The sequence below is a fragment of the Crocodylus siamensis genome, chromosome 10 (genome assembly GCF_052110815.1).
Source record: "Crocodylus siamensis isolate JL-2025a chromosome 10, ASM5211081v1, whole genome shotgun sequence".
Lineage (NCBI taxonomy): Eukaryota > Metazoa > Chordata > Crocodylia > Crocodylidae > Crocodylus > Crocodylus siamensis.
In genome coordinates this window covers 4,120,926-4,143,677 of record NC_143404.1, presented here as the reverse complement: position 1 = coordinate 4,143,677, position 22,752 = coordinate 4,120,926, and the positions used below count along the sequence as shown (strand labels likewise).

The 22,752-nt window shown below is 52.5% G+C and overlaps 2 protein-coding genes across 5 annotated transcripts in view; one reads left to right on the top strand and one right to left on the bottom strand.

Annotated features, from left to right (window-relative positions):
* Positions 1-898: 898 nt before the first annotated feature.
* Positions 899-9,703, bottom strand: ATOX1 (antioxidant 1 copper chaperone). The gene is made up of 4 exons (XM_090064842.1): positions 9,578-9,703; positions 8,483-8,558; positions 3,764-3,936; positions 899-1,141 (listed from the first exon to the last, which is right to left on the bottom strand). The coding sequence occupies exons 1-3, from the start codon at positions 9,581-9,583 to the stop codon at positions 3,812-3,814; spliced, it is 207 nt and encodes a 68-aa protein (XP_089920968.1). The 5' UTR covers positions 9,584-9,703; the 3' UTR covers positions 899-1,141; positions 3,764-3,811.
* The window catches only part of G3BP1 (G3BP stress granule assembly factor 1), a 29,678-nt gene continuing 16,598 nt past the window's right edge, over positions 9,673-22,752 (top strand). For 2 of the 4 annotated variants that reach the window (XM_090064840.1, XM_090064838.1), the window contains exons 1-3: positions 9,673-9,810; positions 10,464-10,601; positions 10,700-10,774. In XM_090064840.1, coding sequence (XP_089920966.1) covers positions 10,764-10,774 — 11 coding nt within the window. In that variant the 5' untranslated portion in view covers positions 9,673-9,810; positions 10,464-10,601; positions 10,700-10,763. Of the gene's footprint in view, positions 9,811-10,463; positions 10,602-10,699; positions 10,775-14,738; positions 14,894-22,752 lie in introns of those variants that run through there. The other 2 variants (XM_090064839.1, XM_090064841.1) reach the window with 2 other exon arrangements.

Below are 22,752 nucleotides of genomic sequence, written 5' to 3'. Positions count from 1 at the left end.
TTTTGCCTCTAGATCGATATGGCTATAACCCGGATACCTAAGAAACCCAGGCACTCACCCACAAGCATGTGCTCTGCCCTGAAGGGGCCCGCTGCTGCTGGGGGAAACGCAGCGGTGCAGTGGAAGCAGTCACTGACACACCATCCATGAGTCATCCTAGTCTGGGTGATGTCAGGAAAAAGGGGGCTTGGCCATACTGGCTGGGGACAGCGAACAAGGAAGGGCCCAGCCCCTGAGGCTGTGAGGAGGTAGCAGGTGGGGGAAGGGGACACACAGGTAGCCTACACCATGGTATCACAAGTAAACCCTCAATTAAGCCGACCGCCCCCGGCACAGCACAGAGGACAATAACTTGGGAGCCAGGGAGCCCTAGTTTCATCACTGACCTGCCATTTAACCCCTGGAGGCTACTTCACCTCCCCTCACAGGCCTGTGCCTCAGTTTCCCCTCCCAAGTGTGTAATTACTATCAGAGCCGGGGCTGTCTCTTATCACTTGCATGTACAGCACCTGGCACTATGGGGTGCAAGTGCCTACTGGGGCCTCTGCAACCAACAGCAATATACTAATATATTGTGTAATTATACAATATAACGAATGAAGCCTGTTTGGGGCAGGAGAAAAAAGCAAGGGGATGACACTGTTGTCCCAGCGCATCCAGAGCCCCTGACGGAGGGCGTGACACGCCTGCAATGGAAAGCTGCTGCTGCTGGGATGCTAATTCATTTAACTCCCGGCCTAGACAGCGCTAGAGCTCAGCTTTCTGGAGATGGGGAAAGCAAGGTGAAGCTGTGGCCACCAGAAGCTGGGAGAACTGGTCTTAAGGAAGATGCGATTCCTTATTTTCATGGACTCTTCCTCACCAAAGCGCCTGAAGAAAACAGGGGGACACTGCGACCCACCATGAAAAAGAGAAGCAGCTCCTTCCTTTATTGCAGGGCTGGAGAGGGAGTTTGCACCAAGAGCTCTAACATGTCAAGAGGGGAATTTTACTGCACGATGGGCTTTTTCCTCCGGGTGTCTTCTTCCTTTCTAGCCTTCTTCTTTCCAGCAGCTGGTAGGGGAACCCAGGTCAAGAGGAAAGGGGTATCAGCAGAAGTGTAAATAGTCAGCCACCGTCTTCCTGGAGCCCTACGCTCGTCCTGCAGAAACAAGGGAGGGGGAGAAAAGTGAGACGAGGCTGCCCCCTCCCGGCCATGCCTGAAAGAAAATCCACCCACCCACCAGCAATGACTGGTCCAGCCAACGACCTCGACAAACTGGAGGATTGGACCAAAAGAAATCTCCTGAGGTTCAACAAGGACAAATGCACGGTCCTGCACTTAGGAGGGAGCAATCTCCTGCGCCGGGACAGGCTGGGGGTGACGAGCTGGGCAGCAGCTCTGCAGAAAAGGCCCTGGGGGGACAGGGGACAAGAAGCTGAACAGGAGCCGGCAGTGTGCCCTTGTGCCAAGAAGGCGACCGGCATCCTGGGCTGCATCGGTAGGAGCACCGCCAGCAGACTGAAGGAAGTGATCCTTCCCCTCTATTCAGCACTGGGGAGGCCACATCTGGATCCTGTGTCCAGTTTTGGGCCCCCACTGCAGAAAGGATGTGGACACATTGGAGAGAGTCCAGTGGAGGGCAATGGAAATGGTTCGGGGGCTGAGGGATATGACTTATGAGGAGAGGCTGAGGGAACTGGGCTTATCTAGTCTACAGGAGAGAAGACTGAGGGGGACTGAATAGCATCCTTCACCTCCCTGCAGGGGGGCTGCAAAGAGGATGGAGCTGGGCTGGTCTCAGTGGTGGAGGATGACGGGACAAGGAGCAATGGGCTCAGGTTGCAGCCAGGGAGGTTAAGGTTAGAGATTAGGAAGAATTTCCTCATGAGGAGGGTAGTAAAACACGGGAACAGGTGACCCAGAGAGGTGGTGGAGTCTCTGTCCTTGGGGGTTTTTAAGGCCCGGGTAGACAAAGCCTTGGCTGGGATGTAGCTGGGGCTGGTCCTGCTTGGAGCAGGGGTTGGACTAGGTGTGACCTGCTGAGGTCCCTTCCAGCCTGAATTTTCTATGAGGATCCTTCAGCTGCATTTCTCTCATGGGCTCCCTGGGACACGAGCAGATAAAGGATTTCCTGAGGACAGCACACACTTGAACTTAACAGCAGCAAATGCGATGCTGATAATCTGCTTGGTACAGGCTTTGCATGGCCAGGGCCCTCTTCTAATAGGAGGGGACCTCATCTTCAGGTGTTGTGAGCACCTGCTTCTCCTATTAACAGCCAGCAGACATGTCAGAGCTCAGAGGGCCTGGAAATCAGAGAGTCCTCCATACTTTCCTGCAAAGCAAGCAGGCATTGTTCCCATTTTATGGATGGGGAACTGAGGATCAGTGTAGAACGACCTGTCCAAGCTCCCACAGTTGATCAATGGTATGGGGGCCAACTCAAAGGAGACCTTGGTTTCCAAATCTCCCCTGCCTACAGGCTCTTCTTTCCACATGAAACTCAGGTCTGTTGGGATGCCATGTGATGTTACCGGTGACATCTGCTTCAAGCCAGGACTTTTCTTATTTTGTAAGAATCAGGGCTTGTCTTGAGAAGCCGCGATGCATGATTTAACACAACCCGTGTGTAAGCCCCCGACTTCCAGCCATGCAAGTGTCTAATAGATGCACTTAAACCGGCTTAATCCTCCATCTTAATCCAGGAATTGGCTGATGCAAACCAAAAGGATCCAAGCAAGGGTTAAATGTTTAAGGCCATCTATGTTAGGACCTTGCACGGCTTGACCTGACTGAAAATGAAATCCCGTCTGTTAAAACAGTGCTGCTTGGTGAATACAAACAAGACCTCCATCCAGCCGGCACATGCCAAGGTGCAACGTCGGATACTGTCAGCGCAGCATGTGGCAGAAACAAATACAGTCGTCCCCAGCCCCTCCGGGTCTGTCTGGGAGACACCCCCTCTCGCAGGAAGGGCGCTCAGTCCATGCCGGCGAATGGCCTAACGAAGTGAGCACGCCACGGTGGTTTCCCAGACTAGATGGCAGGCGCGAGACCCACCGCAAGACCTCATTTCAATGAGACCATTTAAGGCGAAGTCACCTAGTGCTGCTTCTCCTGCCCCTGGTGAGCTCCAGCCCTCCCCGAGGCTACAGATGTGACGACCAGCTCCTTAGCTAACAAGCAACCCCCTGGGCCAGCCAGTCCCCAGGCCCTTGTTTTGCTGAGTGCATCCTCCCTTAGAGAGCTGCCTCTGCCCTGGGGACCGGCACGCTCGGCTGGCAGGGCTCTTTTGGCGTGTTTGTTTTCAGAGAGGGGCATTTTTGGCAAGCATGGGTTGGGGCTGAGCTGGTATTCTTGCAACCCCAAGAGCAGGCCACTCAGAGCCTTGCTTGGCTGTTCCCACCAGCCACAGAAAGAGTTACTTGGGTCTAGGGGGCCGGAAATAAAGGGCAGGGATATGTAGGGAGAAAGGGCACAAAAGATGGTCATGACCTGGCCTCGTCTCCAGGTGCTGGCGGCAAAAATGAAGCTCCCTGTGCTCGCCGGAGCCAGGTCAGGGAGTGCCTATGGTGCTTAGGATGGGGTGAAGACGCAGAGAAAGGTCAAGGCAAGTTGGACCTCTCCCTAAGCCCACCTTGCCAGCACCACAGCTCAGCTCTCCACGTGGGACCATGCACCAGCCCTGTTCTCCCATTGCACAACACCACTTCAACCCCCCTGGGCACAACCGCGGTAGTCATGGACCGGACAAGAGGAGCCTCTTGGCACCAGACTGACCTTCCTGGCAGCACTGAGGAAGCCAGACCCTCCATCCTGTCTCCAGGGTCACTTCTCCCCCAGGTAGTTGGTGGTCTTCCCAGTTTTCTTCAGCGTTTCCAGCAAGGTGTCGATGTTATGCTCTGACTCAATGCACACCTTCTTGTTGGGCAGGTCGATGTCAAACTGGACGCCTGGGAGGGGGAGAAGCGACCCCAGAGATGAGGAGCTAAGTCCTCTCCATGACCCCCCACATAAAATAATCGTAGAATCATAGAAAATGAGGGTTGAAGGGATCTCAGGAGGTCACATCTCATCCAACCCCCTCCTCCAAGCAGGACCAGCCCCAACTACATCATCCCAGCCAGGGATTTGTCTAGCCGGGACTTAAACACCTCCAAGGATGGAGACTGCACCCCCTCTCTGGGTCACCTGTTCTAGTGTTTCACCACCCTCCTAGGGAGAAACCTTTTCCTAATATCCAACCTCAACTTCCCTTGCTGCAGCTTGAGCCCATTGCTCCTTGTCCTGCCACCTGCCCCCACTGAGACCAGCCCAGCTCCATCCTCTTTGCAGCCCCCTTGCAAGGAGCTGAAGGCTGCTATTAGCACCCTCCAGTCTCTTTTGCAAAGTGGTTTGGATGGAGCTGATCCTGGCTCAGGGAGGACCTTCCTCTGAGCCAGGGGGTGCTTGTCCCCCCTCGCCTGGGCTCTAAATACTAGCCCAGCTGGCCATACCCCTGCATGCACACCGGGTGCGCGGGGTGGCTGCAGCCTGAACCCAAATCCGAATCCAAATGTGCTCCAGTGTTACAAGTGGCTGCAGCCGGGCAGGAGGTGGTCGGGGGGGGGGAGTGGGCGCAAAACTGGACACAGGACTCCAGATGTGGCCTCACCCGTACCGAATAGAGGGGAAGAATCACCTCCCTCCATCTGCCGGCAATGCTCCTACCAATGCAGGCCAGGATGCCATTAGCATTTTGGCAACACGGGCACACTGCTGGCTCATCTCCATCTTATTGTCCCCAGTCCCCCCAGGTCCTTTTCTGCAGAGCTCCTGCCCAGCCCGTCACCCCTAGCCTGCACCGGTGCAGGGGATTGTCCTGCCCTAAGTGCAGGACTTTGCACGTGTCCTAATTCAACCTCATGAGATTTCTTTTGGTCCAATCCTCCAATATGTTGTGTTCTCTTTGAATCTCCCTCTACTGCAATTCCCCTCCGCTGCAATTCTTTATTGCCTCTCCTCTCCAAGGGTCTCTTCCCTTGCCTGAAGCCGCACAACGCCTACCTGTAGGAAGCAGGCCCAGGCAGGCTTTTCTAGGATTTGTCACTGGAGGGCTGACCCCCTCAGCCCCCATCTCCTCCACGAGTCTACTGGGAAATGCTAGGGGGGCGCAGTGCATTCTGCAATAACAAACCCTTGACAGGTGGGGAAACTGAGGCACACAGGCAAACACAGCCTTCCCCCAAAGTCAAATGGCAAAACCCAGTTCCCTCCCTCTCACCACTAGACATCCTTGTCCCCTTGGTGCACAGACACATCATTAGAAACAACAGAAAGTTGAAAGCAGCTGGCCAAGGGGAACAAGGGCTCGAGACTGAACACAGGAACTTGGTTTCTGTAGCAGCAGGGATCTCAAAAACAGCCGGGGCATGCATTTAATTAACAACACTGTGCCCAGAAACTGGGAATACCAGCTGACATGTGCTATTGTCACATGTATTGTCATATGTATTTAAGTCGGCAGGCCCGGATGAGCTCCATCCCAGGGTACTGAAGGCACTGGCCGACATCATTGCAGAGCCACTGGCGGGAATATTTGAACGCTTGTGGCGCACGGGTCAAGTCCCGGAGGACTGGAAAAGGGCCAATGTGGTTCCCATTTTCAAGAAGGGGAGGAAGGAGGACCCGGGTAACTATAGGCCAGTCAGCCTCACCTCCATCCTTGGCAAAGTCTTTGAAAAAATTATCAAGGCTCACATTTGTGAGAGCCCGGCAGGGCAAGTTATGCTGAGGGGAAACCAGCACGGGTTCGTGGCAGGCAGATCGTGCCTGACCAATCTAGTCTCTTTTTATGACCAGGTCACAAAACGCCTCGATGCAGGAGGAGGGGTGGATGTCGTATACTTGGACTTCAGGAAGGCCTTTGACACGGTATCCCACCCCATACTGGTGAACAAGTTAAGGGGCTATGACTTGGATGACTGCACAGTCCGGTGGGTGGAGAATTGGCTGGAGGGTCGCACCCAGAGAGTCGTGGTGGAGGGGTCGGTTTCGACCTGGAAGAGTGTGGGCAGTGGGGTCCCGCAGGGCTCGGTGCTTGGACCGATACTCTTTAATGTCTTCATCAGCGACTTGGACGAGGGGGTGAAATGTACTCTGTCCAAGTTTGCAGATGACACTAAGCTATGGGGCGAAGTGGACACGCCGGAGGGCAGGGAGCAGCTGCAAGCAGACCTGGACAGGTTAGACAAGTGGGCAGAAAACAACAGAATGCAGTTCAACAAGGAGAAATGCAAAGTGCTGCATCTAGGGAGGAAAAATGTCCAGCACACCTACAGCCTAGGAAATGACCTGCTGGGTGGCACGGAAGTGGAAAGGGATCTTGGAGTCCTAGTGGACTCCAAGATGAACATGAGTCGGCAGTGTGACGAAACCATCAGAAAAGCCAATGGCACTTTATCGTGCATCAGCAGATGCATGACAAATAGGTCCAAGGAGGTGATACTTCCCCTCTATCGGGCGCTGGTCAGACCGCAGCTGGAGTACTGCGTGCAGTTCTGGGCGCCGCACTTCACGAAGGATGCGGATAACCTGGAGAGGGTCCAGAGAAGGGCCACTCGTATGGTTAAGGGCCTGCAGGCCAGGCCCTACGAGGAGAGATTAGAGGAACTGGACCTTTTCAGCCTCCGCAAGAGAAGGTTGAGAGGCGACCTGGTGGCTGCCTATAAGTTCGTCAGGGGGGCACAGAAGGGAATTGGTGAGTATTTATTCACCAAGGCGCCCCCGGGGGTTACAAGAAATAATGGCCACAAGCTGGAGGAGAGCAGATTTAGATTAGATATTAGGAGGAACTTCTTCACAGTTCGAGTGGCCAAGGTCTGGAACGGGCTCCCAAGGGAGGTGGTGCTCTCCCCTACCCTGGGGGTATTCAAGAGAAGGTTGGATGTGTATCTAGCTGGGGTAATGTAGGCCCGGCACTCTTTCCTGCTTATGCAGGGGGTCGGACTCGATGATCTGTTGAGGTCCCTTCTGACCCTAGCATCTATGAATCTATGAATCTATTGGGGCCCCATATAAGTCCCACCAGGCAAGAAAGATGAGTAGCCAGGCTCCTTCCTGCTCCTTCCAAAGGCCTTCCTCACTCTCCGATGCAGCAAGCTGCTACATCAGCGAGAGGCTCAGAGGGATGGACTGTCTCCCGGCTGGCAGGAACCAGAGTATTGTCTTGCTCTGCCTCCAGCACAGCCGGCCAGAGAGAAGCAGGCGTGCGCAACCAGGCCTGGCGAGAGCCAGGCGTCCGGGCTGCAGCCGCATTCGCTGCGCACGCTCTCCACGGCGTCGGGGCTGCCTCTGCTCATCGGTTACCGGTTTCGTGTGCCTTGCTTCTACCGGGCTGCTGCCTGGTTTGCGGGGACTGCAGCCCGGCTCTCATGGTAAACACAGCTCGGCAAGAGGCTTCTGCACAACCAAACCACCCCAGGTCCTGCATACAGGATGAGGAGCCAGCCTGCACGAAGGAGCTGCACGCAGGGCTAGCTCTCCAGCTAAAGGCCCGGTCAGCTTGGCCGAAGAACCAACGTGGGATAGCTGAGAAAGGCTGCTGGCTTGGTACGGCTCTCCCCGGAGCCAAGAAGAAGGGTGGGGTTGCTTTCCAGGAGCAGAAAGGAAAGCAGCCTCTTTGATCAGCGGGCTGGACAGGTCAGCCTGCCCCTCTCGGGACCTCGCTGCCATCTGGGCTGGGGGTGCACCCAGGCATCAGCGGCTTTTCCTCCTGCCCTCGGGACCAAGCCAGTCCGCAGAGGCCCACAGCTCCCCTGCTCTGCAGGAAGGGAAACTGGACTGGAATTTCCTGTTGTCACGAGGCAGCTTTGCCCTCCTCCCCCACTGCACCCAGGGTCACGGGAGCCTGCTGCAAGATTAATAATTAGTTACTGGCTTACCACTTGCCATGGCAGCAGGGCGAGGGGCAAGGCGAGTCTCTGGGGTGGGGGATGCTACACCCACAGCACCCGCTTCTGCGCTCCTTCCCGAGCCCAAGGGGGATCCAGTCGGGCAGGGGGCACTCTGCAGGGCCAGCCCCATTCCCCAGGCCTGGCGAGGGGATGTATTTTGGGGGTGGGCTCCATCTCCCAGGAGGGCCCTGCACCAGCTCCCATCCGCCTCCTGCGGCTTCTGCTTCATGCCTGGAGATGCTGGTGTGCTTGGGCACGTTTCTCTCCGCAGAGGATCCAGCAGGCTCCCTGGAGCCTCCCGGACGTGCCCAGGTTGAGGCCACCCTCGACCTCCTTCTGCACCGGCAAGCCTGGTCCAGCGTGCCGTGCGATGGAGAGCGCGAGCCAGGGCGGAGGGCAGGGCCCTTGCGCCAGCCCCTGCCAAGGAGCAGGGAGGATGCAGAGGCCTCCACGTGGCTGCTGCGCCCGGCTGCTAGGCTGGGATGTGAACCAACAGCAGCAGCAAGTTCGCCGCCACGCTTCGCAACCCGCCGCTGGCTCCCAGGCCTGGCGCAGCGCCACTCACCTCCCAGCTTATTCAGGACGCGAGTGACCGCGTTGGAGCAGCCTTCGCAGGTCATGTCCACGAAGAACTCGTGCTTCTGAAACGAGGAGGAGGAGGAGAGGTCGGAGACGGCAACGGGGCCCGTGTCGCCTCGGGACTGCAGCTCACAGCGCGAGGCTGCTCCTCTCCAGGGAGGAGAGAGAAGAGCAAAACAGGCTCCCGCCTCACCCCCAGGGCCTCTCAGCATCGACCCAGGTTTCTGCAAACCGTTCCCGAGCTTTTTAGGCCGGAGGCCCCCCTCGTTAGGCTTGCTAAAAAACACCAGCTTTTCTTTTCGCTCTTTTTCTGACTGACAAAAACTGCCAGAGCCATTCTTCTGTTGCAACGGCCTCGGCAAAACCGCAGCAGGGCAGCGTGGTTTTAGCACCGTTAATTCCTGCCGGAAAACTCTGGGTTTATTGCGCCAACCCTGTGCACGGCCAACCGCGTGGCACCCCGCAGCACCCCAGAAAGGGTCTCCAGGCACCCTGGGTGCCACATCCCTGCGGCCGAGCATCACTGCCCTAAGCTGCCTCCGTACCTGGCTGTGTTTTCCCACGCTCCGGTCTGCAACTGCTCCTTGCCTCCTTTGAGGCAAGAGCTTTTGGGAAGGGGCCCCGTTTTGCACGGCTGCGGCTGCTGCGCCTACACGCGCCGCGGGGACCACCCGGGCACCCTCAAACGGCTCCCTCGTAGAGACGCCGGTCCAACACCGTCCCCGCCAGCTATTAAAAAGGACAGGGGGCTGCTCCCCGCTGTCCCGCACAGGCTCGTGAGCGGGGACGATAATCCCGACCGGCTCGACTCTGCCTGTTTCGGGGGGAAGCGTCTCGCCCTCGAAGCCGGCGGCCTGGGGCCACGAGCCGGCGCCCCCCTCCTTCAGCCGGGGGGGGGGTCTGCCCTGGGGCAGCTCCCCGGAGGATGCTCAGCAAGGGGGTGCCACCCTCGCCAGCTGGGGAGGGGTCCCGGGCCCCGCCAGCCCCCCGCCGGATCCGCAGCTCTGCCCACCCCACCCGGGGCCGGATTCGGATTCGGATTCGGATTCGGATCCGGGTCGGGACCGGCGCGGGCACCCACCGGCATGGCTGCGGCGATGCGTCGGATCCGGGCTCGCGCAGGCCGCCGGGGCGGGGCCGGGGGCGGGGCCGCGCTCAGCCCGCCCCGCCCCCTGCCCGGCCGCAGCCGCGCGTCACGCCGGAGCGGGGCCGGGGGCGGGGCAGGTCCGTCCGACCCGGAGCGCGAAGGAGAGCGGGGGTGCCGGCCTCAGTGGGGGCAGCGGCAGCAGGAGCAATGGGCTCACGCTGCAGCAGGTCGGGTATTAGGCAAAGCCCCGGGAGGGCGGGGAAGCGGCCCCCCGGGGAGGTGCTGCAGCCTCCGCGGGGACAAGCCGTGGCTGGTCCTGCTCGGAGCGGGGGGTGGGATGCTTGAGGTCCCTTCCCACCCCTGTTTTCCAAGACTCGCCTAGGATCTGTTCAGATGGGTGCAGGGGGCATGGCAGAGAGGGCAACCCTGTTTCTCTCCAAGCGGCTAGAAACGTTAGTGATGGGCTACTGCTATTATCCGGCTGCAGAAGAAAATAAAAGCAAGGCACTTTATTGCAATGCCACGAAGGGTATGGAGGAAGTTGAAAAGAAAACTCAAGGCATGATCCCGAGTGCAGGGACAAGACCCTGTAGCCGGGAGCCTGTGGGTTTGAGTGCCAGCGAGAGCTCAGTCGCAACCCCCACCCCTGAAGAGCGGCAAAAGGGAAACCGATTCCTCCTCGGCTTCTGCCCACGAAGCCGCTGGCCTGGGCAAAAGCACAGGCTGGATCCACGGAGAAGCATCCCTGCCTCCCGAACTGGAGCTGCGGCGGGGCTGGCGGGTTACGGCAGGAGAGGCCGGCACTTGGGGTTTGAGCTCTGCAGCTGTCCAGCCTCGTGTAGACGGGGGGCTGTATGAAACGGCGTCTGTTTTGTTTCAGGACAGCAAGAAAATAAGGAGAAGGCCCTTCTGGACCTTCCCCGTCCGCCCCAAGCAGCCCTGGTCATCGCAGCCAGGCAGCCATGCTCGCTGGCCAGGAGGACGGCGCTCCCTTTGCAGGCTGCAGGTCTGCAGCGAGGTGAAGGGCAGGGTGCATGTTGGGAGGGGGGTGAATCGGGGAGGAGTTCCCCTCTGCAGCCTTCCTCTAGCTGCACCTCTGCCCCCTTCTCTCACCAGGCCCGGCTCAGCCACCTTCATTACATAAAAAGTGCATCCCCCTTTGGACAACTGGCCCGGTGAAATGGAACAGGGGTAAGTGCAATGGCTGAGGAACCGGGCTGCCCTGTACCCCAGGCCTGCGCGGTATTTGCCCCCTGCCCACACAACTGTCCCGCTAGGCCGTTCTGACGGCGGGGATTCCTCGGTGCCTGTCCGCTGGGTCGTAGCTCCAGTCATGCCAACTCTCATGGAAGAATCACGAGATTCCTGTTTTCCAAGTCATGTTAACTGTGACTCACGATCTCCTGATAGAGAGAAAAAATCTCAGGCTTTTTTTTTTCTTCTGGCCCATGTAGGGAGCGCCAAGCTGGTATGTCTGTGGGGAGGAAAGGGTGTGTGGGGGGGTCAGATCAAAGACCCTCACTGCCAAACCACAGCCCCCCCATGCAACAGAGTCGTGTGTGTGTGCGTGCCCCTCACTCCCAAGCCACAGCCCCGCAGCCGCCTTTCGCTCCTGACCTACAGCACCCCACATCCTGCCAAGGTATACAGGGACCCCCCCACGGGCTCCAACCCCCCCCCACACCTTCACAAATAACACCTCCCCCCCACAGACACTTCCAAAATAGCATCTCATGATTTACATTCCAAATCTCTTGATTTTTAAGAGTCTCTCTTGCTTTTTGATACTGCGGGGGTGGCAATACTGCAGCTCCCAGGAACGGGGGCTTTCAGAAGTAGGAAAGCCCCCGCAGAAGCAGGGCAAACTGAGGGGAAACACCGCAGCAAGTGTCAGGACAGCACAGGGGTTGCACGAGAGAGCTCTCGCTGCTCAAAGCCACAGCACTGCACGCCCTCAAAGTGAATCGCTGCGCTCTCTGGTTCGAAGGAGGAGGAAAACCCAACCGTGCAGCAGTTAACGTTGCTAGCGGGTGCGGGGGTGTTGCATTACTGATGCTTCCAGGAAAGGCATGCCCACCGTGCAGCGAGAAGCAACACAGCTAACGTGTTTTGCAGTCGCACGGGTGACAAGAACCATTCGAGGTTCATGAACCACATCCGACGAGGCTGGATTTAGACTAAACTGCCCTTTATTTCACCCTGCTGAAAGCAAGTCTAATCCACACTATAAGTGAGCCCGCTTCCTGGGATGGAAGATATTTCATTAGCAGGTTGTGGGGGGTGGCGTGTGGTTCTTAGGTTTCATCTTGGCTGGAGGAACTTACCTCGGATAACCTGATAGCGCCGCAGGGCCTCACCCACTTACATATTTTTCCTCCCTTTTCTATGGGGGCAATGAGCCAGAGCTGGTAAAATTTTGGAAGAAAGATAAGGGATTTTTTTTCTTTTAAAGAAATAACAAAAGATTTCCACTCTTAATTAGGAAATGAATTAAAGCCGATGTCAAGTGGGCCTGATAATTACTAGGAATTTGATTGGGTTTGGAGGCGGGGCTGAATTTTTCCCAGCTAAAATCTGCTGGGGAAAATAAAGTCTCATATGAGTGTTGGGGGGGTGAATTGGGGAGGGTCAAGGCAGCCATGTGAACCAGAGGTTTGAAAGGCTGGTGATTCAGAAACTTCGCAGCTGGCTCAGTGTGGCTCCTTGGCAGCTGTGGAGGATTCAGTTTAGCACAGGCTACCCTGCACAGCGTGATTAAAGGGCTAATATCAGTGTGGGATACAAAGGTTGGTGGGGAGCGAGAAAAGGAAATGGCTGCAAAGATAAGGCTGGAGCTGGTTGTGTTAGGCTAGCTGGGAGGCATTGGCTGGGCTTTGGTTCATGAGATTTAAGAAGTTATAGGGGTGTTGCTTGGGGTGACAGTCTCATAGATGCCCCATGTGAAGGGTCTGTGTCCCAGTCTTTGCTTTGTGGGGAGATGAAGTCTCTGCCTTTGGCCCCTGCGTTTGCTTCTCCCCCTGGAGAAGCAGAGCAGGGCAAGAGCATGTGAGAGCTGGGTCTGAGGTGTGCAGGGGAGAGGGGTGTTTTCCACGGGGGTGCAGAGATCCCAGGAAGGCTGGAGCCCAGGCTGGGGAGAGCGGGGTCACTGCAGGACTGGGGTGAGGAGCACCAGCAGAGCGGGGGGGGCAGAGCAGGGATCAAAGGAGTGCAGTAGGTCAGGGGGGAAGTATGTCGGCAGGGCTGCATGGAGGGGGAAGTCACAGGCAGCAGCTGCCTGCTTCATGCTTGGCTCAAACTTTCCTTTCTCCTGTATCTCAGCTGGAAAAATCACCAGGTATCTCATGCTCTGCTGCCTACAGCAAGCAAAGCTGTTCCATAAACCTGGAAAAAGAACCATTTCTAATAGGTGTCCCCACCCAGACTTGCTTTCTTCCTGGGGACATCAGCAGTGCATCCCACCTGGGAGATGCAGGCTGGAAGACAACACCAAGTCTCCGTAGTGCAGAGGTCAGGCTGGATGCCATTTTGCCGCAGCCTCCGGTCACTGCTCTAATAGGAGGCACCGATCCAGCCCTTTTGCAAGGAGAGGTGATTTGGGAGCAGGGATCTCTGCTCTGATGGGTGACCGAGTTCCCCCTGCACGGCGGGAAGAAGAGGGGGCTCTGTTACGTGGCTGTCCTGTGCAGTCACTTGCCTCCTATTAAACTCAGCAGGGGCCTGTGCCTCTGATTTATGAGCTGGCAGCTCGCAATGCAGCTCAGTATATAAATAGCAGGGGGTGGGTGCAGAAAGGGAGGGTATTCATGCCATGGATGGCATAAGGCCAGCCCCGTCCTTGTGAATCCCTGCCTGAGAGCATGGGGGAGGTGGTTCCCATGACTTGTCCTCCGGTTGCCTTTGATTCCCACTGCCCCAAACCTGGGTAGCATGTGGCAATGCCCAGGGTAATTACCACCACTCCAAGCTAATTAGTCCAGCAGTGCTCCTAGGCTAAAAGCTGCTTGGGGATTAGCATCTCAGCTTGCCGCCGGTGGCCCAGCGATGACTGTTGGTTTGCGCGATGGCTTCTCCTCACGTGTTGGCTCAGGGATGAGGCCTTGCTAGGGGGTTTGATGTGACCCCCTCTCTGTTGGAGGGTGCCTGGGTGGGGATGGGGTCATGTGCATGGAGGGGGAAGGAAGACTTCCTTTTTGGAGGAGCTTCTAGGAGCAGGTGGATGCCACCAGTTGAAGGTGCCTGGGGAAGCTCTGCAAGCCCAATAGCCAGAGAGCTGAGACCCTGTGTCGCGCTACTCCTGGGGCCGTGGTGCAGCACTCCAGCCTGGACTGGGGACATTTTTAGGCAGGGGGAACTTGGCTTTGCATCCGTTTGGTTGCTGCTTTGTAGTGGAGAAGTGATGCCAGCCACGTGGGCACCTAAGCCCCAGTGGCGGTCGTGGAGGGGCCATGCAGAGGCCTGCAGCTCTGCAGGCTGGAAGGTGCGTGTTGGGCTGGGCATGGGGGCCTGCAGCAGCCCCACAGGGAGATGGGGCTGGGTCTTGTACATGTTAGGGGGAATTCACGAGTGGGGGGAAAAAAAAATCCTCGGTGGGGAAAACCAGCATGGGAGAAGACTGAATAGGGAAAAATTAATGTTGGGGGGGAGTCACGTGTGGCAGAAATCACGCGTGGGGTGGGTGTCCTAGGGTCACGCGTGGGCCTGGGTCAGCGTACACCCTTTCAGCCTCCCGCCCAGTACGGGGCGCTCTGCGCGGGCAGCGGCGCTGCCCCTTTAAGACGCCACGGCCTGTTCATCACGGCCAGACGCGCGTGCTCATTGGCTGAGCTGCGGCAGGGCTGCCGCCCCTGCCTCCACACGGGGTCTCCCTCCGAGGGCCCACGGGCTGATCGCTACGGCTCAACCGCACTCGGCAACCCGCCTTGGCTGAACCTTGCGCCTTAATGGCGATGGGAGCGTCGCCCTATTGGCCGGGCGGCCAGTCCATCCAGCCTTATCCCACCGACAGGGACTCCCTCTGGCTTCCTACTGGTTGGTCTCAACGCTCGTCAGCTTGAACCGCGCCGCTGCTCCGTAGGGCGGCCCGCTTGCCGCTCAACCCCCTTCCCGCCTCCTTCCCTACCCACCAGCCAACCAGCTTCCGAGTGGGCCAAGGCGCCGGTCTCCCATTGGCTGTCGGCGCCGCCGTGGGGCTAGGCTGCGCCGCAGCTATATAGGTAGCAGCCGGTGCCGGAGCACGCCGTTGCGTGAGGTGCTTCCCGTCGCCCGGTGCTGAAGTGACGCCTCCCGCTGTCGGTCCCGCTCCGCTCGCAGGTCAGCGGCGCCCGCCCCGCCCCGCCCTGCTGCCGCCGGCGGTTGGTGTCCCCCAGGGGGAGGGGGAAGGGGCGCGTTCCTCTCGCGCGGGGGGGAGGGGCCGCGGCCCAGCTTTGTCCTCGCGCGTGGGGAGGGGGGGAGGAGCGCGAGTCCCACTCCCACGCCATGCTCTGCCCGCTCGCCCGGGGGCTTCGCTTCTTTCCGCCCCAAGAATGAAGGAGATGGCGGCGGCCGCGCACGAGGGGCCTTGGGCGAGGGCGCCGTGGGGAAGAGCCGGGCCCGCCTTCCCTCCCGCGGCGGCCCCGCACGAGGACACCCGCCTACCTACCGACCGACCCACCTACCCGCCCGTCTACCCACCCGTCTTAACTACCCACCTACCGACCTATCCATCTACCCACCTGTACATCGACCTACCTACCCGTCTAACTGCCCATCCACCTGCCCACTCATCTAACTACACACCATCATATTTATAGTGAATACCTCTATTTATCCATATAATATATATATTATTATTTTTTTCCTGACACTTTCCGTACAAATAAATTTCTGGCAGGAGCAGATTGAGCTGGGCTCTGCACTGGGCCAGACTTGCTGGGATCACTGGTTCTCAACCTCTTTTTTTTTTTGTGTGTGTGTGTTTTCTTTTTGCACCAGGACCTGTTTCTAAATGTGGCTGGTCGGCCCCTCACTCCTGACCCACCCCCAGATCCCCAGTGTGTGTGTGTGGCTGGGGGGGAGCCCAAGCGGCCCTGGGCAGGCTGGAGCTGTGCCAACTTGTAAGGGAAAAACTATAGTTCCCCATGGGTTTGTTTGGTTTTTTTTCCTCCTAAAAAGGAGAATCCACTTTTAAAGCTCATTCAGGTCCCTTTCCGATATTCTTGCAGCCCACTTTTTGGGTGGCAACGTACACTGGCTTGCGGGGCTTGTAGGGCTGCAGGTCTCCTTTGACCTGAAAATATGAAATCTTGCAAGTGTGCTGCCTTACAAAAGTTTGTGGCAAAATAGGCATAGATGTTAGGGGCTGGAAGGGACCTTGCAAGATCATTGGGTCCGCCTCCCTGCCCTAGGTGGGGAAGATGATAGGCAACAGGATGTCTGCAGGGGGAAATTAGGCAGGATCTGGTGTTTTGTTTTGAGTTGTTACCTAACGGTATCTGCACATGCAGATGCTGCACACCGCAGCATATTGGGGGTCTTACTCCATCTCCCACAAATTAGACTTTGTAAATCACTTCCAAAATACTGTGCAGGATGTAAGCACGCACAGTAGATACTACTTTTTCCCAAAAGAACTGAGCTTTTGTTGCTTAGCTGCATTTTTTTGCTTCTTTTTTTTTCCAAACGTATAAATTAAATTTAAAAAAAAAAAGTGACTTCAACATTCACATTTCAGACCTGTGGAATTAAATATTAGTATTCATGGGTTACAAGCCTGTCTCCTCTGTGTAAGCTTTGGGTAGGTGAGTTTACATTAGGACTGAATGTAACCAATACAGAAGCAGAAAGATGTAAGCCACATAGGAGAATACCAGGCGGATACATTTCTGTCATGATGAAGCTGGCTGGACAAATACAAACCTACTGGAAATCTCTTGTAGGTTCCTTCACATAAATTGCATTGCAAAGAGTTTCGTGCATGCATCCTTCTTGGGTTTAGGTAGCCCCAAAGACGGCTAACTTAAGAGGAGCAAAAGGAGTATTTTGTCCGATGATCTGCCATTTCTTGTTGCCTGAGTGTCTGTTCAGGTGGAGATGGTCCAAGTTGGTAAAGCCCCAAACTTGGACTTGCGCATATTTAAAAAATCTGTTAATACTTAACTTATAATATCCACCGGGTATTTCTTAGTGTAAGTAAGTAAATGTGCTTAAAGTCCTTTTAAGCTTTAAGGACCATTATAAAACACATACATGTTTCAAGAGATTTATAATGTTGGATCCATGTCCTCTCTTGTGCTTCAGGAGCATTCCCCAGGCTAAAATGTAAACCAGAATCCTTTTAGAATTGCTGCTGCACTTCAGGTTGCTAAGACTATAGTGTGTGAAACAGCTTTGGGGTGTAAATTGTGCTTGCCTGTGCTTTCTTGCACATTGTATTGTGCCACACTGTACATGGAAAAGCAAGGAACTGAGGGCAGGTGCCTTGTATTATAGCTATGAATTGTTCGAGGTCTTGGCTCATAACTTTAGTAACTTGGAATTACTGAATTTGACACATGATGGCCCATGGGAAGAGTTAGAAAATATTTATGAAATTAACTGCTGAACTTTCAGATGCCATCACTCAAACCTTTTTGAATGTTTTTAAGTAACATGGCAGGTGGGGAAAGTTGAAGAGAAGTTGGAAAGCCAATTAAAATGAAATGGGTCTCAGATCTCATGATGAGATGCTGTCTTCTGAATATGCACATCAGTTTCTGAGCCTGCCATACTTCATTTTTGATTTAATTTAAGTAATGAGACTTTCTGTGGAGAAGCTGGACATGCACAAAACATTTGAGATGCGTTTTAATTAACGTAACTGAAATTCCAAATACTCATGTTAAAATACTAAGTATAATTTTTTTCCAACTAAAACTATTATGGATTCTTTGGCTGGAATTGTCTTCAACAGCCTTGACTAGGGCAAAAGAAAGGTCTGAGATTAAATACAAATGATAGAGTATCAGACATACTCATTTCATACTCGACTGGCATTGAACGTTATACTTGTCTAAGGTCTGAGACTTAATATAGTAAGGCTTGGACCAATTCCAGAAAGAACCAGCTAGTCAGTTATAGCCTTGAGGGCTGATCCTATTTGAAGTATCAGGGTAAGGTACACATTTTCTATGCTGTTAGGGAGTTAGGGGCTGATTTAAGGACTGGTTCAATAGCCACTTGCTTTTCTTCTAGATGACAGAATTGCTTGCAAAAGAAGAACTGCTAAAAAGTTTATAAGCATTGGATTTCTTAACTTTAGCGGTCATGCACAAAAAAAACCCAGAAAAACTTTATTTAGCACTTGTGCACAAAAAACTGTATTAACCTGGCATTATGCTTCTAGGGTTAACGGTCATGGCTAAAAACCCTTCACATAGCATGAATACACGTGGTGTTATGCTCGCTAAGCTTCTGCAGGCACTGATCCAATACCAGAGATCAAAACTTTCTTATCCCTCGCTTAGGACCAGCAGTTGAGAAGACACTGAGTCCTAGGGTTTTATGTAACTCGGTATAGAAATGCCCTTGGCAGATTATAACTTTGCTGTGCCTGGAAACTGGAAATTCATTGACTCTCCTAGTGATGGAGTTGGTCTCCAATGTGACTGGCAAGAAAAGGCCATTCTTATAGCCCAGAAGTAACTCTTGTATGTAAGCATACCCCTCTTAAATGAACTACCAGGTTACTAGTTCTAATCTAACTGAATGTTATGGATGTACACTGTTAGCAAATCCCATTACTCCTACCACCCTAGTCCACACATGCTCACTGGGTGGGGTGGGGGAGTGTGTTCCTGCTTGTCTTCATAGCCTAATGAATTAAGGATTTGGGACAATTCCTAGAGGTGTGTTTTAGATTAGTGGGGAGAGGGAAGGGAACCTTATTCCCTTCTGCCTGTTGAATTGGGCATCTAGCCACAAAGGTTTCAGGGTTTCCCTCTACATCTTTCCAGATGACTGTTGAAGCAGGTGAAGTGAGGTAAATAACTGCAGTCTAGCTTTGCTTACTTGCAGGATAAAAGGAGATGGATGGACCACACGCATTGGATTCACTTGCCTCACGGCAAGTCTTTGCGTTTTAGAGTAGCATGGCTGTTTCTCTGCCCAGTTCTCACTTACCCTTCACTGGTGTTTTGGATGTACAGTGGGAAATGAAACCATGGCCTGCTTCAGGCTCCTTCAGTTCTGCTGTGCTGCAACCTGTAGGAGTAAAAGACTTGCTATAAGTTTAGACAAAAAATCACGCAGACAAAAATCATGTCAACCTGAAGACTGGAGGCTAGCTGTGATGCGGGTGAATCTGCTGCAGGTGGTGTGTCTGTTTCCTTTTACCCCACAGTAAGCAAAGCTAAACCAGAGTGACTTAACAAGAGGTAAGTTTACATTGATCTTTAGGTGTCAGGGGTCAGGTGACAGATGCTTTCAGGTTTTAAATCTTGGTGTACATAGACCAAGCATAACAGCCAAACTGAAGATGTGAAAGAATTGTGTTCCTGTGTGGGTTTGTTTGGGCGTGCACCACAGCGGCATTGTGCCTCCCTGTACAAACATAAGAAAACAGAAATGGAACCACTTACGTTAAGACCTCTATATAATGTGTTCTGTGGGTGCTAGTCATGGATTTGCCCCTGAGACTGCTGTTTTTCAACATCTAAAAGGAGCTGTGTTGCTTTCAGATTCACTGGCTTGTCAGATGCTAAGCTCAATAATACACCTTAGGATGGTAGAGAGCTTCAGATGTAGGGAGTACATTTTGGGTTGTGCCATTCATGCAGACTGGAGTTTTGGATGGCTGTAGGGCAGTAGTCTTGCAGCATTCCTACATATTCCCTAAGAGTTTGCAACACGTGGTGCAGCTTTTATGCACAGAAGATGAAGTTGTGCCAAGTCCATTACCTTTACCCAAGATGTAAAGTACAAATAAAATGGTGACATAAACTTGGTTTGTAGAGTTTTTTCATTGTCGAGAATGCTTTTTAACTTTCATTACACATGCAACTACTTAGACTCAGCCCTGATACAGCCCTTTAATTTGACTGCCATTATCCAGGTCTGCTAGGGAGCCATTAAAACTTTAGCCAGAAAGAAATGCTAAACTTCATAGTTCATTGCTATTTTTTCCCTGGCCTGTAACTAATATTCACTTGATGAAGGGTGATTCTTTGTTACACAAGTGTTGTGAAATCTAACTTGCATATTATTACAATTTTATTTTGAGAGCAGCATAAGAACTCTTAAATTAGTCTCTTTTTTGAAGCATTACGATTACCAATATATCTAATGTCTTCTACCATCAAAGTATAACACTGGGGAAAGAGGGAGGGTGAAATCTTTCCTGGAAAACTAAAGACTGTGGAAAGACCTCTTCAATAAGTGAGTCTCGGGGCTGTACCTTAGTAAGAAACTCTCGTATATACACTTTCTGGTAACAGAATAATCTGTTAGGAATTCCTGTGGCCACCCTCACAGACATGCCCCTTATCTATTGCTTGCCTTTGGAAGGTGTTGAATAGATCTGAAGCTTGTCTCTCTGTGTTCCTAGCTGTAGGAAGGGTAGGAATGTCTCTTCTCTTCCCCCACCCTGAACCTCTGCAGCAGTAGTGGGAGCAGGTTTCTGCCATGCTGCTGTAACATGTCACACTTTAGGTATTCGTTCCTTGTGAACATTCTTCCATGTCTCTCCCCTTTTGGGCAGCAGTAGCATGAAATTAATGCAGGGGTGTTGATGCACCCCTGCTTGCCAGCTTCTGAACAGCAGCAGTGAAAGTGGCTAGTTTAATTTGTTTTTCTTGATGTTTGTTTGGCAAAACTGAACAGCAACTGAGAGGATAGATTTTTGTCTACAAAGTGGAACAGCATTGCATTTGTTTATTCTTGGTTGGCATTTGGAAAGGTAAGCTAACAACAACAAGGACTTAAAAACTACTTCAAAAGACAGTTATTCTGCAGAGGTCTGTGCTTATTTATTTGCATTCTGATGGCATCTGAAGGCCTTCCCTCACGCTGTCTGGGAAAGCTTCCCATCTGCCATTGGCAAGTGGAGGATTTTTAAGTATGAGCTTGGGCAGTGCTGACTTTAATGTTGAGCTTTTATGCATTTTTTTCACATGGATCTTTCAGTGTGTGTCAGTTAATCTTTTAAAATTTCTTTTGGCTAAGATAATTTTTTTTTTCAAAGGCTCCTCAATATAGACGTTTCCATGCCTTGCTAGTTTGGACATTTACCTTCAGTCAGAGAAGCAGTAACCCCTAAGAATTTTTTTTCTGGTTGAAGTAAAATGCCAGTTGCATTTTTAACTGGTATAACAATACCAGCATTCTTTCCCCTGTCTCCTCCCCACTTAGATCATCTCAAAATCCTTTAAAAAGGAGACAGGTATCATTGTCTTCATTTTACAAATGGGTAAACTGAGGCCCAGAGGCACAATTTGCCTAAGGGTACATTGCAGGCTAGTGCCAGATTCTTTTACACAACCCAGATTTCTGGAGTTCCAGGATAGTATTTTATGTGCTAGGCCACAGTACCCATCTTATCATGTATATGTGGTCTTTCTACTACAATGACTTATAGAGCTCATTGCAGCTATGATTGGCTGAAATAAAGTTTGAATGAAGATCCTAGTTATCTTTGCAGTAGGTAGGTTGGTACGCTCTAGGTCTGAATCTCTCTTACACAATTAAATGGATAATTACTAGCACATATCATGCACTTTTTAAATGCTCTAGGCTTGTGTGATTGATGCTTGCTTGTTTCCAGTGAGCTGTCACTGCTTAAGGGTTACATTTGTTAATGTTCCAGAGGAGGTAAGAATTAAATACCAGTAATTTTGTAAGTTGTCACAAATTAAATCTTAAACATTCCATCATTTGCAGCTAAAAAGGCCTTGGATTTGATGTTCCATCACTTAGCTTTCTGCACCTCGTTCCAAAAAGATGAGCTATTTGATTTATTATATCTAAGAAACACTAGAGCAGTGTGTGCCCATTCAACAACTACAATCTGTCGACTTCTTCACTGTTAACTAGTTATGCCTGGAAGGCCAGCGTGTAATATGACTTTCTCACAGGCAGACTGAACATCCTCCTATGGGTATCTGTCAGAGTACAAAAAAGTGGTGCCTTCTTCAAAACACATAACTTTCAGTAACTGCTTCCCCCTCCCCTTTTCAGTTTGGATTTTAATGCTCACAAGGCTCCTTTATTTCTGTAGTTTTTCATTTAGCTTTGAATAATCATTCCCCATCTTGGAGGAGGCCTGTTTTTAAATTTGTGATCATCTCTCCAATTCTGACTGCTTTAGGATTTTTTTTTGTTTTTGTTTTTGTTCCTCAAGTTCTTTGGATGCTGTCTCTACCAATATTTGATGTGATGTGGGTTTGTCAGCAAATGTGGGGCTTTTAACAGCCTTTACCCCCAGATAAAATATAAGAATGTGTTTGATGGGGAGAGAAGCTTGCTGACCACTTCTGTTTCTGCTGCCTCTTGGTGTTTAAATATGCATTTCCTTGAAAAGGTTCATATTACTTGTTCTGCTTCAGAACAAGGTAGCATGGTGATATGTTTCCCCGGTTAGGAGAGTTCTGGACCTTGCTTAGCAATGCAGGTTTATCCTGCTTGTGTTGTATTGTCTATCTGCTCTCTGGTGATTTGTAACATTATAGTTTCTACAGGTACCCACTTGCTGTCCTGTATTCCTGCTAGTTGAGCAAGTGAAGCTTAATGGAGTCGTGCAAAAGAGGAGGGGGGTGGAGACTAATGCAAGGGAATGTGTTCTTCACTGCTTGTTTGCATTTTCTTGCATTCACTCTCATTTGAGTGGAGGCATGCAGAAGTGTCCTGCTTTGCAGGATTATTTGTTCATTTTATGTCTCTTCTTTCTGGCTTGTTGGATCTGTGGAGTAGCATGCATTGGAAGCACTGTCATATTAACAAACGGCTTGTTGTCTTGAGCACGTAACTAAGCAACCTGAAAAATTTTCAGCTGGATGAATATTTATAAGTTATTGAGTGGAATATACATTTCTGTAGTCTGCCATGTGCAAACTTTTCTAGGGAAATATTCATCCATGAAAAAAGATAACCTACAAACCACCGTTTAAGGCGCTGGTTGATGACTAACACAGTCAAGAATTGGCATGTGTGATGCCTAAACT